Source organism: Mesoplodon mirus, assembly GCF_964341445.2.
Source record: "Mesoplodon mirus genome assembly, chromosome: 14".
Taxonomy (NCBI): Eukaryota; Metazoa; Chordata; class Mammalia; order Artiodactyla; family Ziphiidae; genus Mesoplodon; species Mesoplodon mirus.
Genome location: NC_138990.1, coordinates 24,401,501 through 24,418,727, shown reverse-complemented (window position 1 = coordinate 24,418,727; position 17,227 = coordinate 24,401,501). Strand labels below are relative to the sequence as shown.

The 17,227-nt window shown below is 54.5% G+C and overlaps 1 protein-coding gene across 1 annotated transcript in view; it reads right to left on the bottom strand.

Annotated features, from left to right (window-relative positions):
- The window catches only part of SH3RF3 (SH3 domain containing ring finger 3), a 209,272-nt gene that overhangs the window by 2,142 nt on the left and 189,903 nt on the right, over nt 1-17,227 (bottom strand). Inside the window, exon 8 of the mRNA XM_082643102.1 lies at nt 4,574-4,905. Coding sequence (XP_082499228.1) covers nt 4,574-4,905 — 332 coding nt within the window. The remainder of the gene's footprint in view (nt 1-4,573; nt 4,906-17,227) is intronic.

The window sequence follows — 17,227 nt, the reverse complement described above, 5'->3', positions numbered from 1 at the left end:
CCTTGCTCTAAATCACCCGAGGGCGAGGGCAGACCGGCCGTGCCGCGTTCCTCCCTGCCGCCCAGCCCGACAGAGCTGCCGGTAGCTCCCTCCAGCCGGGGACCCCACAGGGTTCGTGTGTCCCGCTGTCCCCGAGCCCACCACCCTTACGGGGGGCAGGACTGGTCAGGTGAGCTGGGGGCTCCGTGCGCAGATCCTCACTGTGGGTGGTCTCGTGGCCGGTAGGGCCACCTGTTCTCGCTGCCTGTGAACCCCAGCTCGTAGGCACCACGGGTGCCGCGGGCTGGGTGCCGGGGAGGGGAGGGGTCAGCAAAGGCTTCCCCATGGACCTGCCGGGCGCCGGGCACGCTCCTCTCCCTCCGCCTCCAGCCCGCCATCCACACCACCCTCCTCCACTGGAACCACATCGCTCAGACTAGAGGCAAGTTGGGAAGAGGCCCTGTGTTCCCATCGCCCGCCCCTGCAAGCACACCGGCACTTCCCGGTCACGGATGCGGGGCCTGCCTGTCCCTGCCATCCCCAGGCACTGCCCGCCACTCCCTCCTCACCAGACTGACCTCAGCCCCACACTGCGCCCCCATGTCCTTGGGGCGGGTGGGGCTGCTGGGAGGGTCGCAGGAGCAGCGGCCAGGAGTTCACACACAGCTGAGCCCATCCCCTGCATCAGGGCCCAGTCTGGCCAGCACCCCTGCCGTGGGCACTGGCAGAGCAGGAGCGTCTGTGGCCGGGCCGGGAGAGCAGTTCCCGGGCGCCCTCAGTCCTCAGCTCCCTGCTGCCAGCCCCGCCCTCAGGGCCTGGGTCCTCCTCCGAGCCCCCAAAGGCCCAGGCGGCCTCCCGGAACCAGAGATGCAGACTGTGCTCCCCCTTCCCTCCGGCCACCTCCCCACGCTCTCCTAACTCCAGGCTCTCCTGTCCCTCCTCCCTGGCAGCACCTGGCCTGACCCTGTCCCCTGGCCGGGCTTCCCCCTGATGGAGGCCATCACCGTCTGGCTGCTGGGGGTCCCTAGGGTCCTCAAGGGGTTCCATCTGCAGAGCTTCTGACCTGCTATTTCCTGGACTTGGAGAAACCGGGATGCTATAGAGCAGAAGGTCCCAGGTCAGCTCTTCTTGAAGTGAGGCCACAGACAAGGACCCTGGACCTACCTGACGGGATTCTGGGGGACGAGAACCAGGGAACAGGGGCTCTTGGGATCTGCCCGCGGACGCCTGAGGACCGAGGTGCCGAATGAGGCTGACTTCATCCCCCTCCAACCACCTGCACACAGCCTGGGGCTGGCCCGTCCAGCCGGGGATGGTGCGGGGGACTGGGGAAGACGCTCGGGTGCAGAAGACCCAGGCCGGCCCTAGGAGCTCACGGGCCCAGCCCGCTCCAGGCGGTGGAAGCAGGGGGCTGAGAGGAAGCGGGTCGCGAGGCCGGCTTGCCACCGCGGTCCCTTTCAGGGTGTGGACAAGGCGAGGAAGGGGACAACAGCTCCTGCCCTCCCAGCCCCGCATCCCTGCAGATAGCTGGGACACAGCAACGCCCGTGAGATCAGCCAGCACACACAGACTGCAGCTCCCACACCCCGGCGCCCAGGCTGCATGACTGCCAGGACCAGCACCGCGCCCCCCCAGGCTTCCTGCCCATCCTCCTCCTCCAAACACCGCCCCCTTCCCTCAACTCCCCATGAAAGAACGAGTCGAGATCATTCCTCACGCTCCCAATGTAAGTTTTAGCTTTTGCCTCAACTGCCAGATGTGAAACAAGCAACTTTAAAAGTGTAATTTGCTAGAAAAAAATTAATTTGGTTCTTCTGAGCAATCCCGTGATTTAATGAGCCCGGATGGATGATGTGGGCTGAACGTCTACAAGACCAGAATTCAGTTTTCTGTCCAGATCCTTCCAAGACGCTGAAAAAAACTGATGCTCAGTGGCCCCAAAGGGCCAAGCGAACAGTGGCACGATCCTGGCATCACACGTCAGAGACTGCCCTGAGCGGCTGCATCAACCACAGCCACTCTGTAGACATCAGACTCACGGATCAAAGGTGCACAATTCAAAGGGAATCCGACCGCTGCAGATGCAGTCGCTTTGCCTGTGGGGTTGGGCAGATCCTCCGTGTCACCGGAGGGGCCCTTCAGAGCCCCCATGTTGGTCCCCATGAGGGCAAGTGGTCCGGGGTCGGGGGCTGTGGTCATCACAGTGGTGTCCCTCCAGGACCTTGAAAATGATAAGAATACACCCTGGACACCAAACTCTAAGGTCTACACACGCCTTGGGTTCCTGTGGCGGCTCTGATGGATTCCTACGAACAGCGCCTGACGACGTACACGTCTCATCTGGAGGTTCCGGAAGTCCGACGTTCGACAGCCTCACGGGGCAAAGTTGAGGGATGGAGGCTCCGGGGCAGGTTGTGTCCCCTCCCCTCCTCCAGCCCCTAGAGGCTGCGGCGTTCCGGTGGAGGCCTCTCCCTCCATCTCAAAGCCAAGACGGCGGGCCGAGCTCCTCGTCCACCTGCGAGGACTCCTGAGGTCACACGGGCCATCGCGGGGCCTGCACGACCTCTCCACTTTAGGGTCAGCTGCTCGGTCCATCTGCCACCTTATCCTTGCTTTGGGGATTAAGGCACAGACGTCTTTGGGAGCCTCCCATGACCCACAATAGATCAAAGCAAGAAACTCCTAAATCCCAACAGAGCCGAAAAGCTGAGAGGCCGGCTAGAGATGAGGACACACGGACTGGGCGTGTGAACAGGTGAGGAGGCCTGTCAATCAATGCGGAGGTGGGGGGACCACGGCCCTCACCACGGCCTCACTGTTGTGTACGTCATGTCACACAGCGTCGTCTCCCATGTCATCTCATGCGTTGTTACGGTTGTTTTTGCCCTTGGCGTTCACTACGCATTCATCCTTTTCCAGGTACTAATCTGTGTTTTGCGGCCATTATAGCCACCAGGCACTATCATCCCTATGTTGTATGTAGGGGCCGGGACTCAAAAAGCAGACACTCGTTTGGGTGAAATGGCTGTTAAGTGGCAGGTGTTTCTCTTGCTGCAAGATTGTGATGCAGGTTGGGGGCGTGGACCGAGCCCAGCCTGCCCTTCATGCACAGCCCCCCTTGGAGGGCCCCCAAACAGGGGCTGAGGTGTGAGTGAGGGTGCACTCTCCATGCAGGACTCTGGTCACAGCTGCGAGGTCAGTGTGACCCACCGGCCCGAGTCCAGGTGTTTCTGGAGCTGCCCCGGCCTGAAGGTGACGTTGCCATTGTCACATCCTCAGCTCCAACCTGCTGGGGGCCGGTACATGGGAGTCCTGAGGGCTGCACGGGGTGAGGGTCGTACTAGGCAGTAGTGGTCACTAAGGAGCTGTGCAGGGTGCTGGGGGCAGGAGGGCGCCCAGGGCCCCGGGTACAATATCCCCAATTAGGATAGTAAGCTAAGGGGAGTAATTCCTAGTTAATCCTAGACTCCCATGATTTCTTTACAACAGGGTCTTTAAGCCCTTTGTGGACTCTAGAAGTTGAGGATCTGGGAAGGCAGAAACCCAGGGGAGACACGAGAGCAGCTTCGACACGTTTAGGGACCTGTCATTCCCCAGAGCCCCCAACTTTGGGACCCGGAGGAGGGGCCTGGACCCCCATTCAGAAATCACAGGCAGCTGGCTTGGTCCCGTGGCAGAAAGAAGGTTCTGACGTGGGAGAGCTGCCCGAAGGTGGAGGCTCCCTTGGGGAGGGAAGTGGAGGGAGAGAGGAGGGGGTGTGTGGTGTGCACTTGGTGTGTGTGTGTGTGTGGTGTACATGGTGGGTGTGCGTGTGACGTGTGTGGTGCGTCTCAGGCCACACGGAAGGGCTGGCATCAGTCAGTGTGGCCGAGCGGGGGAAGGATGTGCCAGAGATGCCAGGACTGCGCACTCAGGAGACGCTCCCCTTTTTACCATTTAGGCAGCTCTCCCAGGAGGAGGGGCACTTAGAAAGGAAAGCGTTTCCTCCCCTGAGGGCCCTCAGCCCTCTTTGAGGCTCTCTAAGGATCGATGACTCACACAGGCTGGCCCACAAGCTGGACGCCAGCCTCTGGCCGCTTCCCCCTGAGGCCTCGGGGGACCCAGTTTCCTGACCTGGAAAACTCCATGCTGAACTCTAAGAAATTGTTGTCTGGCAAAAAACACGAATACCGGCCATTTCACATGGTGTAACCCTGAAGGCAGCTTGGGGCCAGGTGTCAGAGTGGGCCGAGCCTGGAAGAAGAGCTTCCCCAGGGCGGGGCTCGCTCAGGCCTACGGGGGACTCAGCCCAGGGTCACTGCGGGTTCCTTCGGGGCAGGGGGATGCAGGTCCCTCACTCCATTGCTCGCTCTTCGGGCTCAGGACACCATCAGTTCCACCAGATTTCCAGATGGATCCCTTATAAATACAAACTCAGGACCCAGATGGACTCAGAAGGTGAAATGAGCTCCCGTTTTATCTGAGCTGATGGGATAGTGAGGGTCGCCTGGCAGGTTGAAACCCTAGAAACCTGCATCATCCCTGTTCCCCAACGTGGCTTCAGACCTCACAGAGCACCACACCCAGGCCCGGGAGGACGCAGGCGAACCCTTACCTCTCTCTGGGCAGCAGCTTGGGCTCGGGGCGGACGGCGGCCGCGGAGAGAGGGGCCTGTTGGGAGGGCGACGGGAAGCTCAGATCCAAGGAGCCTGCCTTCCTGTGCAGCGGCTCCAACCCCAAGGCCCCCTGCATCTCGCCCTCAACGGGGCAGGACCCGGCCCTGCCGTGGACGGACAGTGAGGACACTTCGGGCCCCACTGCGCCCTGGAGTGAGGCGTCCACCGCTGCCTGGGGGTCGTGGGTGGGAGAGGTGGACGGCGGGGAGCGCGACTTCTTCCTGGTGGACGCGCCGGCCAGCAGCTTCAGTAGCCCGGGCTTCTTGTCTTTCTAGAGAGACACACAGAATGGAGGCCAAGTAGGTTAGTTCTCCCGGAGGCCCTTGTTGTCAGCGAGGGAGTAGGACCCTGTCAGGAAACTCTAAACACGGTCCCGTAAAGATGCTCAGAGGAGGAGAACGGCAGAGACGGAAAGCCTCCCCACCTCTTTCCTTCCCCAGACGTGGCACAGGTGCCACCACAGACCCGGGCCTGGAGGTGCCCATCCGACAGCAGCCCTGCCATCGCGGGACCGCGTTCCAGCCTGGAAACTTCACCTGGAGGTGGGGCGGGGGGCTGGTTATTCCACGTCAGCCGTCCCCCGCCCCGGGCTCACAGAGCCCATGTGTACAGACATGGTCTCATCTGGAGGCCCTGGCAGCACCGTGTGGTCTGCACCGCACGGGGAAACGAGGTGCACGTGTGCACGCGTGTGTGCACGTGAGTGAGCGGTGTGGAGGAGGAGTGTGTACACGCAGAGATGCTTCCTGAGCAGTGTGCTTGTCTTGGAATCTAGACAGCTCCATGACCCTCCTGGGATTTACTCTTCTGACGCTGGATGCGGATTAGCTGGCACGGGGTGTGGTGTGCTACAGGCGGCACACAGAGCCTGACACTGAGCTCCTGAGTCGGTGATGGCTACCACAGAGTCAGCTCTGGTCACAGGGCCCGCCGGACCCTACGGTGGCTGGATGGGGACTCCTCTGCCCGCCCAAGCTGGGGACAGTTAGTGGTGCTGAAATCCCCTTAAAGTGCACTTAGTAGGGACGTGCATAACCTCAAGGTGAGTCAATAACACTTTAGTATGAACAAATCTGACGTTTTCTCTACTCCCAGCACTGGTACTGATAGGAAGGATGGAAGCTGATGTCCTGCATGCTGTCCACGGCTGGCACGGGTGAGCCCTGGCCTGGAGGGGAGCAGGTGTGCAGGGAACGTGGCACAGGACAGCCCTCTTCCAACATCCAAGAGAGATGTGTGTGGGGCACACTTAGGAGAGCTTCGGGCATTTGGCCACCGGGGGCGCCATGCAGATGGCTCAGAGGCGTCCCCGTCCTCCAAGTAGCGGGGCTCCTGTGGCCACCATGTGGAGGAAGCGGCTCCCAGGATGACAGTCTCCTAACCTGAGACCAGCAGGAGAGGCACTGGCTCCGGTGGGCCGGTGGTCCCTGGCCCTCGGGGCCTCTGGAAGGGGAGCCACGCCGCAGCCGGACACCCACACGCTGCCGGGTCTCAGGCAAAAAAGCCACAGGGTATCAAATGGTCAAATGCGATCCTGAAGTCCAAAACTCTTAAAAGTGATTTAACTGTATGTGTGTATGCATGTGTATGTATGTGTGTATATATGTGTTCGTGTATGCATGTATGTGCAAGTGTGTGTGCATGTATACGTACAGTGTGTGTGTATACGTATGTGTGTGCATGTGTATATATGTGTGCAGGCACAAGTACGTGTGCATGCGTGTATACATATGCACGTATGTGTATGTGTGTGTATGTATGATGTGTATGTATGTGTGCACGTGTGTGTAAGTAAGCACACAGGTGAATAAAACTAAGAGCCACGTGATGGGTCCCCAGGGCTGCCAGTGGCCCTGTGGTGCCGTCCACGACAGGGGGGGCCATCACCCGACCCGCCTCGTCCCAGGGCTGCCCCAGAACACCATGCGGGCAGGGGACATGGCTCTGACGTCCTGGCGCCCCCGTGTCCAGCCCGGGTCGAGAACGCTGCGGGCACCGGATACGCGCCCGCCGAGCGGACGCGATGGAGGGCATGGGCTCGCCAGCGGGGGGCCCTGCAGGTGTCCTTCCTCCTGACGAGCACGTGCCATCAGCGAGCGCCTGCCTCGCGGACCCACAGGAGCCCCAGGAAGGGAGGGCGCAGGAGGCCGGCGGTTGCGGGTTTGGAGCCGGGTGCCCACACGTGGGGGTTTTCCTGTCGGTCCCCGTGGTCAGTCACCACTGGTCACCCTCCCGCTGACCTCGGCGGACGCCGCCCTCCCCAGACGTCCGCGTCCACACACCCCGTGGAGCGGAGCATGGGCTCGGGGGCCGGTCCAGCCCCTCCAGGCCGCCCCGGTCTGTGGGCGCAGCCGAGAACCCACCAATGGGCCCCTCGCGGGTGGCGGGAGAGGGAGGACGCGCGCTGGGGTGGATCTGGGCCGAAAGCTTATGTTAAAGGAGCACGGGTTTGCTGGGGTTTCCCCGGGCCTTCGCAAGCCCAGGCGGCATGGGGAATCGCGCCCTGTTGCTTTTTGGGGCCACCGCTTTCCTCACAGCCCCCCTCTGCACCTGGCTTAAATTCTCCTCCCCTAAGCACGGGTCACTTTCCATCCCAGTGACCCTCTGAATGACCAAGGCTCAGTCATTTCAGCCTTGCTGGGGGACCCCAAACATCTGAACTGTGGGAACACAATGCCCCCTGGCCCCCCACCACCTGCGGGGGGCGGAGGGCACATCTCCAGAGAAAGGGGCCTTCGCTCCTCTTCCCCCAGACGAATGACGGCCACGGCCACCCAGCTGGGCCGGCCCTTCCCCTGCAACGCCCCGGCTCCCTGTGCAGCTGACCGCCCCCCACCCTGCCTGCCCCTCCCCAGACAGAGCTCACCCCGGCGGGCTGCGCACTGGACGCTGGGAGCCCAGGGCAGCCCCGGTCCAGTCCCGGCTTGGCATTTGGCTCACCGAGTGTTTAAGATCGGTGCAAGAGCTGGTTTAAACTATTAAAGTCCTCACAAAAATATGATTCTGTTGCTGCTTTTATGGTGTGTCTGGATATTTTTAAATGTTTGCAAAAAAAAACAAGTTTGCAAAATCTTTAGCTCCCAATACATCTTTGCTTGTTTGTTTTTGGCAGGGCCATGCAGCTAATGGGATCTTGGCTCCCTGACCAGGGATTAAACCCGGGCCCGTTGGCAGGGAAGCGTGGGGTCCTAACCACTGGACTTCCAGGGAATTCCCTGCCAATACATTTTTGTTAGCTGAATAAAATCAACTTCACTTCCTGTTAACCCTTGCCTTGCCTTGGGAGAGGCCAGGGACCAACGCAGGGCTCTCGGCTCCAACTGGTACAAAGAACCAACCAGGGAGTTCGATAAAACGTAGAGGTGGGGCTCTGCCCTCAAGGATTCTGATTCAGCAGGTCTGAAATGGTTCTGATCTAGAACCAAGGAAGTGATCAATGAGAAGCCGATGGTCACCTGTGCAACCAGATAAGTGATTCCGGAAGATGGCAGACAGGTAAGACACAGGGACGGGCCCAGCTTCATGGGAAGGTGATCAAAGAAGGAGACTGTGTCCCCTACCTACTAAGTGCCCCAGCCCAAGGGACAGGCGTGGGCTTAAAGTCATGCTATGAAGTGCTGGGGTGCACGGGGGTGGAGATTCTGACCCGTGTGGCTGCCTAGCTGGATCCCAGGTGAGGCTGCCCTCCCCAGTTGCACTTTGGGTGGCAAGGGCCATCGTTTGAGTAGGAGCTCACCTGGCACAGCAGCCACGCCAGGCATAGGAGTGGGTGGGAGCCAGGCCTGCAGGCATGAGAAGCTCCGGCTCTCACGCTACACACACACCTGGGTCTGCACTCTGCCTCCCATACAAACAATGTCATTACGTTAGAGAAGGGATTACAGGCTACATCAGGGAAACAAGCACACCGGCACACACTCACACACCCTGAAATAAAGTCACATCCTACTTTAAAAGAGTCACCTGGAAATCTAATATTTAAAAAAGAGACGTTCATTCATTATAGGAAAACTGTAAAACATTTTACAAATAATAAAATGATAGTGTCTGTCCCCAGAGGTCTTGTTTCATAAAATATTAATGTAAAAACTTGGCCAAAGGAAAAAAAAATTAAAGCTTAAATTAAGAAGTGTTGCCAGTTAAAGGTCAATTAAAATTATGGAAAATTATCTCTGAAATTAAAGGAAGTCAAAGAGAATAGAATTTGATTTATAAAATGTGACATTGAATTTTTCAGGGAGTCAATTCATTTCATTAAAACGAAGTAAACCTGTAACATGGCCTATGAGTGCCATGTCCTCACCGTCATCTCCTCATTATCCTATGGTGATTAGGTGGAGAAATTACAACTAACACCACAGAAATACAAAGGAGTGGGCTTCCCTGGTGGCACAGTGGTTGAGAATCCGCCTGCCGATACAGGGGACACGGGTTCGTGCCACGGTCCGGGAAGATCCCACATACCGCGGAGCGGCTGGGCCCGTGAGCCATGGCCGCTGAGCCTGCGCGTCCGGAGCCTGTGCTCCGCAACGGGAGAGGCCACAACAGTGAGAGGCCCGCATAACTCAAAAAAAAGAAAAAAGAAAGAAATACAAAGGAGTAACAAATTGTTATTATGAACAATAATATGTCAACAAATTCGACAACCTAGAGGGAATGGAAACATACAATCTTCCAAGGCTGAATCATGAATAGAAAAATCTAAATAAACCAAATACCAGTAACAAAATTAATCAGTGATCAAAAAACTTCCCCCAAACAAAGGTCCAGGTCTAGATAGCCTCACAGGTGAATTCTACCCAAGATTCAGAGAAGACTTATACCCATTCTTCTCAAATTATTCCAAAAAACTAAAGAGGAAGGAAACTCCCAAGTTCATTTTATGAGGCCAGCATTTCCCTGATACCAAAACCAGTCAAAGGCACCACACACACACAGAAAGAAAACTACAGACCAATATCCTTGATGAATATAGATGCCAAAATCCTCAACAAAATATTAGCAAACTGAATCCAACAATACATTGTAAGGATCATACACCATGTCAAGTGGGATTCATTCCAGGGATGCTAGGATGGTTTAACATATGTATATCCAACAATGTGATACACCACATTAAAAAAGCAAAGGATAAAAATCATATGATCATCTCAATAAAAGCAGAAAAAGCATTTGACAAAATTCAACATACATTCATGATAAAAAGTCTCAACAAAGTAGATATAGAGGAACATACCTCAACATAATTAAGGCCATATATGACAAACCCACAGCTAAATCATACTCAATGGTGAAAAGCTGAAAGCTTTTCCTCCAAGATCAGGAACAAGAAAGACAAGGATGCCCACTCTCGCCACTGTTCTTCAACATAGTACTGGAAGTTCTAACTACAGCAATTAGGTAAGAAAAGTAAATAAAAGGCATCTAAACTGGAAAGGAAGAGGTAAAACTGTCACTATTTGCAGATGACATGATACTACATATAGAAAATCCCAAAGACTCCTCCAAGAAACTCTTAGAACTAATAAGTGTATTCAGCAAAGTAGCAGGATACAAAATCAATATACAGAAATCTGTTGCTGATAATGAACTATCAGAGAGACAAGTAAAGAAAACAATCCCAGGTATAATTGCATCAAAGGAATAAAATACCTAGGAATAGATTTAACCAAAGAGGTGAAAGACCTGTACTCTGAAAACCATAAGACACTGAGGAAAGTGACGGCAGATGATACAAATAAACAGAAAGATACACCACATTCATGGAAGAACTAAGGTCATTAAAATGCCCATACTACCCTAATCAGTCTACAGGTTAAATGCAATCCCTATCAAAATTCTTATGGCATTTTCCACAGAACTAGAGCAAATCCCAAAATTCATATGGAAACATAAAAGGCCCTGAAGAGCCGAAACAATCTTGAGAAAGAAGAACAAAGCTGGAGGTATCACAGTCTCTGATTTCAGGCTATACTACAAAGCGACAGTAGTCAAAACAGTATGTTACTGGCACAAAAACAGCTCCGTAGATCAGTGGGACAGACTAGAGAGCCCAGAAATAAACCCACACTTATATGGTCAATTAATCTATGACAAAGAAGGCAAGAATATACAGTGGGGAAAAGACAGCCTCTTCAATAAATGGTGCTGGGAAAACTGGACAGCTACATGAAAAAGAATGAAAGTGGACCACCTTCTTACATCATATACAAAAATAAACTCAAAATGGATTAAAGACTTAAATGTAGGACCTGAAACTATAAGACTCCTAAAAACATAGGTGTATGCTCTTTGACATCACTCTTAGCAAGATTGTTTTGGATCTGTCACATCAGGCAAGGGAAGCAAAAACAAAAATAAACAAACGGAACTACATCAAACTAAGAAGCTTTTGCATAGCAAGGGAAACCACCAACAAAATGAAAAGGCAACCTACTGAATGAAAGAAGATATTCGCAAATCATACATTCAATAAGAGGTTGATATCCAAAATATAAAGAACTCACACAACTCAATATGAAAAAAAAACCGCAAACAACCCAATAAAAAAATGGGCAAAATGAGCCATGGCCGCTGAGCCTGCGCGTCCGGAGCCTGTGCTCTGCAACGGGAGAGGCCCCAACAGTGAGAGGCCCGTGTACCACAAAAAAAAAAAAAAAAAAAAAGAAAGAAAAAAAAAATGGGCAAAGGACCTGAATAGACATTTTTTCGAAGACATACAAATGGCCAAGAGACATATGAAAAGATGCTCAACATCACTAATCATCAGGGAAATGCAAATCCAAACGACAATGAGATATCACCTCACACCTGTGAGAATGGCTATTATCAAAAAGAAAAGAAATAACAAGTGTTGGTGAGTGTGTAGAGAAAAGGGAACCCTTGTGTGCTGTTTGTGGGAATATAAACTGGTGCAGCCACTGTGGAAACAGTATGGAGGTTCATCGAGTAATTAAAAATAGAACTACCATATGATCCAGCAATTCCACTTCTGGGTACTTACCTGAAGAAAACAAAAACAGTAATTAGAAAAAATATATGTACCCCCTGTTCATTGCAGAACTATTTACAATAGTCAAGATATGGAAACAACCTAAGTGCCCACTGATAGATGAATGGATAAAGAAGATGGGGTACATATATACAATGGACAACAATGTGTGTATATATATATATACTCAGCCATAGAAAAATGAAATCTTGCCATTTTCGACAACACAGGTGGACCTGGAGGGTATTATGCTAAGTGAAATAAGTCAGACAGAGAAAGACAAATACTGTATGATTCCATGTGTATGTGGAATCTAAAAAACAAGGACAAATGAAGAAATAATCCAAAACAGAAACAGAGTCATAGATACAGAGGACAAACTGTTGGTTGCCAGAGGGGAGGGGGTTGGGGGAGGAAAGAGATAGGTAAAGGGGATTAAGAAGTTCAAACTACCAGCTATAAAATAAATAAGTCACAGGTATGTGACGTACACATAGGGGACGTAGTCAATAGCACTGCCACAACTTTGTATGGTGACGGATGAAAACTGGTCTTCTCGGGGTGAACATTTCATAATGTGTAAAAATATCAATTCACTATGTGGTATACCTAATATGATATAATATGGTATTTTAATTTTAACTTAGAAAAGTCTAAAGTCCAAAGTCTCATCTAAATATCATCTAAATCAGATGTGGGTGAGCTCGAGCTATGATTCATCCTGAGGCAAATTTCCTCTCCAGCTGTGAGCCTGTGCCACCAAACTAATTACATGCTTCCCAAACGCAAAGGTGAGGAAGGCAGAAAATAGACATTCCCATTCCCAAAAGGAGAAATGGGAAGAGGAGGGAGTGACAGCTCCAAGCAAGTCCAAAACTTAGCCAGGCAAGTTCCACTAGGTCCCAAGTTGGAGAACAATCCTCTTTGGTCAACACCTCTCTTCCAGGCCCACACCCCCGGCTTTGGTCAGAGGCCACCTCTGAATAGCCTTCGGGGCCCTTCATCCCTTTCCCGGAAGAAGAGTGCACGTTTGCAGCCAAATGGCCCTGTGGTCTGGTCCTGCAGAATCCAAGGAGTCCCACAGCCGTCCTTCCCTCCACCCTGCTTCCTCTGACCCCCGAAGTTCAGGCTGGCAGAGTCCTTGGCGCTTTAATCCCACCTTCTATTCCTGGCTCGGCTGCGACGGCTGGTTAAGTCCATGAGTTGCACCTGTGGTCTCTTTATCAAATGGTGGTTTGGCCACATCCCTGGCATCTCTTCAGAGCACGCCTTCTCATTTTGTGCAATATGGTGAGGCTAAGGGTTTTCCAAATGTCCAAGCTCCGGTCCTTTTCGGTTAACAATCAACTCATTTCTTTCCTCTTGCGTTTAACTGCCAGCCACCAGGAGGAACCAAGCCTCTCCTTCAATGCTGCTCAGAAATCTCCTCAGCTAAATATCCAACATCGACCTTCTGTGAGACATGAGAACACAGCTAGGCTGCCCTCTTTGCCACTTTCTAACCAGGGCTGCCTTCCTTGCCATTAACAGTAGCATGTTCCTCCTTCCACCTGGATGTCCTCTAGCATTCACACACCTACCAGAGTCTGTTCATGATCACTCGCGAAGGACCCTTGCCAGAACTGCCTTTAAGGCCAAACGTCAAGCCTCCCAGCCTCTCTCCGTCGCCTGTTCCAAAGCTGCTTCTGCATTTTCAGGCTTTGTAACAGAAGCCCCTGCCACACTCATGGAACCAAAATCTGTATCGGTTGCCTCAGGTGTCCATAACCAAGTACCACAGCCTGGGCGGCTTAATCCACAAACCTGTCTTTTCTCGCCGTTCTGGAGGCTGGGGGTGCCAGCATGGACGAGTCCTTGGTGAGGACCCTCCTGGCCTGCAGACGGTGCCGTCTGTCAGGTGGTCACGTGGCCTTTCCTCATGACCCATCTAACCCTAATTACCCCCCAAGGGCCCCCCCACACACTGGGGCTTCAACTTATGAATTCTGGGGGGACACACACATCCAGTCTGAAAGGGCCACAGTTACCTCAATGAGAGAGAGGAAATTCAAGTCCAAAGAGACGACGGGGACGGACCCCGGTCTCCGGATGCAGAATCCCAGACTCTCTCCGGCCACCTCACCGCCTGTTCCTGTGGCCGCTGGTGCGTGATGAGGACGAGGCTTTGCTCGTCCTTCACCCTCCAGGCCCTACTCTGCCCTGTGCCCCAGGGCCTTACTCAGTGTTTGCTGAGCCTACCTGGTCCCCAGCCAGCGCCCCCTGAGCACAATCACACGTCCAAGGCTGACCTGGCCCCAGCTCGCCCTCAGCTCAGGCTGGAGCTCCTTGGACCAAGCCCCACCTTCTCTGCAGAACGCTCTCCTGCCAGCCCTGGGCTCCCACACCCACTTTCCACCAGACACTGGTGGTAACTGCACACATCACCCTCTGACTTATGAGCAACAGCACCCTGCATACCCCCATCTGGCCCAGAGATCACCCCATGTTCAATGAGGGTCATGGTGTGACCTGCACTCGTCACCAGCCTCCACGGCAGGGAACCTGAGCAATGGACCCTGGGCGCCACCTCGAGATCTAGTCCAGCCGTTCTGGGTGGGCAGCCAGGTCACCTCTCTTGTGACCCTTGGTCCATCGGAGGAGCAGGCGCTGGCATCCCCGACTCCTCAATGTCCCACAGGCCGTCCTGGCCTCCCGCGGCTCGCACCCTGGGGCCCAGCCCAGCCCGGTCAGCACCCCGAGAGGGCCCTGCACGCAGGGTCAGAGCCTGGTGGTCCAGCCTCTGCCGTGTAGCCCCGTGATGCTCTCACTGCGCCGGGGCAGGACCAGGCGCCCTGGGTGGCGTCACAAAGGCCACCACAGGGCAGGCACTGTGGCTGGTGCTCAGCAAAGGTGGGAGGCCTGTGGCTGTGTACCTTCCACAGGGGCCAGAGCCCAGGCCAAGACCTGATGCTGAAGGGCAGGGGCCACACCGCCTGGCTCTTCTCCTGCCTCCCAGCTGGGTGCCCTTGAACGTGTGCTTGCGTTTCCTGGGCCTCAGTTTCCTCACCTGTGGAGTGGGGGTCATGACGGCACCTGCCCGAGAGAGCTGTCTGGGGACTGGATGAAGTAAGACATGTTAGACGTTAGCCTGCTGTCACCAGCACCCTCTCCATCACCATGGTTACCACACAGCCATTTGGTAACCATGAACCATGTTCTTTCTGCAACAGCCAGTCTGTCCAGTGATACGTGAGTCTCCCTCCACAGCGACATCTTACTGTTTGGGGAGGAAAGTACCACTCCTCAGCCAAAGGAACCATGCCAGGATCTTCTTCTAAAGCAGCGCTCCTCACAGGTAGCGAGTCTGAAATCACACTTCCTACGGACTATGATGACACATGTGGTGGAGCGGACCCTCCCCAGGGCTGTGCTGCAGGGGCCGTCAGCAAACCCGGAGCAGGAAGGAGAATGGTCTGAAGGTCTGTCCCGACCCGGATGTGTCACGTGCTGGGCCGTGAAGGACCTCAGGGGTCTGAACCAAGGTGGCTTCTGGGCTCTGTGAAGCCCCTGGATTTGCCAGGCTGGGCATGAGTAGCTTCTCAAAGCAGGCCATGCCCCTCCCTGGTGTTAAGAGGCTGATGGCGTAATTCAACTGAGAAAAAAGGAGGTGAAGGGCAGTGGGTGTGCAGGTCTGACCGGCGGAAGGCATGGACGGGGCCACGGGCCACCTGCACCCAGGCCGCTGCCGTGACGTCAGCGGGAGCCGGAGGCCAGGCTCTCTGGGGACAACAGAGACAACAGGGCCTACTGTGCTCTCAGTCTGAGAGCCCCAAACAGGAGGAAGCTGTGACAGATGAGAACTCAAGGAAAGAGGGAGGTCACATGTCACCCTGGGTGACGTGGCGAAGCGAAGCTTCCAGATGCGGCCACGATGCTGTCTCTCCTCCCTCATCTGTCTCACGTGGCCCCTCTTGTAGGATCCACGTCCCTGCTGTGCGCCGGGGCCTGCCATGGCTCCACCTGCACCCAGGGCTCGAAGACGCCGCCAGCTCACCCCCCAGCAGAGACCACGGAGGGGCCGCACGAGTGTCTGACCAACAGCAGACTGAGGTGCCGGCCAGCAGCCAGTGAGTGGCCCGCAGGTGGCCCCAGCCCGGCCAGCACAGCGTCCAGGCCTCCCTCCGCTCAGCCGAAGCCCAGCCCCGGAGCAGGATCATTACAACCCGACGGGAGATGTTCTCCCACACTGAGGTGTGGGAAGTTGTTGTGGCCTCTACGTGAGTTAACTTGAATTCGGTGCTGACTAAACAGCCCGTGTGTGACCTGTCAAACACACACTGCACACCAGCTTTAATTATTAAAGAAAAGTGTACACTGACCAGAAGTAAAGAACGTCCATGTTATAATAAAGACTGGGGCTTCCCTGGTGGTGCAGTGGTTAGGAATCCGCCTGCCAATGCAGGGGAGATGGGTTCGAGCCCTGGTCCGGGAAGATCCCACATGCCGCGGAGCAACTAAGTCCGTGAGCCATAGCTACTGAGCCTGTGCCCTAGAGCCTGCGAGCCACAACTACTGAGCCCATGAGCCACAACTACTGAAGCCTGTGCTCTAGAGCCTGTGCTCCACAACAAGAGAAGCCACCACAATGAGAAGCCCACGCACTGCAACGAAGAGTAGCCCCCGCTCGCCGCAAATAGAGAAAGCCCACGTGCAGCAACAAAGACCCAACGCAGCCAAAAATAAATAAAGTTATAAAAAGAAAAAATAATAAAGATGAAATGCCTCCCTTCCCGGGACGCCAGTGCTGGTCCTCCATCCATGGTAAGCCTCCCGACGAAGGGGCCAAGGCCACACTGACTCAGTACGTGCTTGTCTGTTGTTCTTTTAAACCTTGAAGGAATGCATCCCTGACTTGTTCTTTGTTCTGACAAGACACAAAACTGTGCTGAAAACCCTGCTTCTCCAGGGCAGTTCCTCAGGTTACCTGAGAGGCTGTCTTCTGGGCTAGAGTCCTCAGTCTGGCTCAAGGAAAACTCTTTCCTATCCCTAGCAGAGACTGTTTATTGATTATTTTCATCACCAAAAGTGAAAGTTGTTCTACACAACTGAGGCTGGGTGTGTGTTACACGGCAGACTTCACGAGATGCCTCCGAGATCCCCCATCCCAGACCCAGCAGCAGGGTCGGGGTGCTGGTGGCCCTGCCCTCTGACGTGACCTTACCCGGGAGCTTCACAGGCACACGCACACGCCTCGAGCACAGGCACTGTAGTTAACAAGTGTGGGACGGAAAAATGAAAGCACCTCCCAATAGACATCTTTGGAAACGTTCACAGAAGTACTGGAAACACGTACAAGTAACAGATGAGAATTCCGTGCGGAAGGAAGCCCAGAACTGAACTTCAACCTATTTTTACTGGAAACACGAAGACCTCCAGACAACCTACAACCAACCAAACCGCAGGGCCCTAAAATCCCAGGTCACACCCCGATGGGGCCTCGGAACCTGGAAGGCCCGCCTTGATTCGGAGGCAGGACGCATTGCCAGACGCCCGGGGACTCCAACCACGCAGGTCTGAGAGCATCAGAGGAGCAGAGGCGGAGCCGCAGGGACAGGTGCGACGC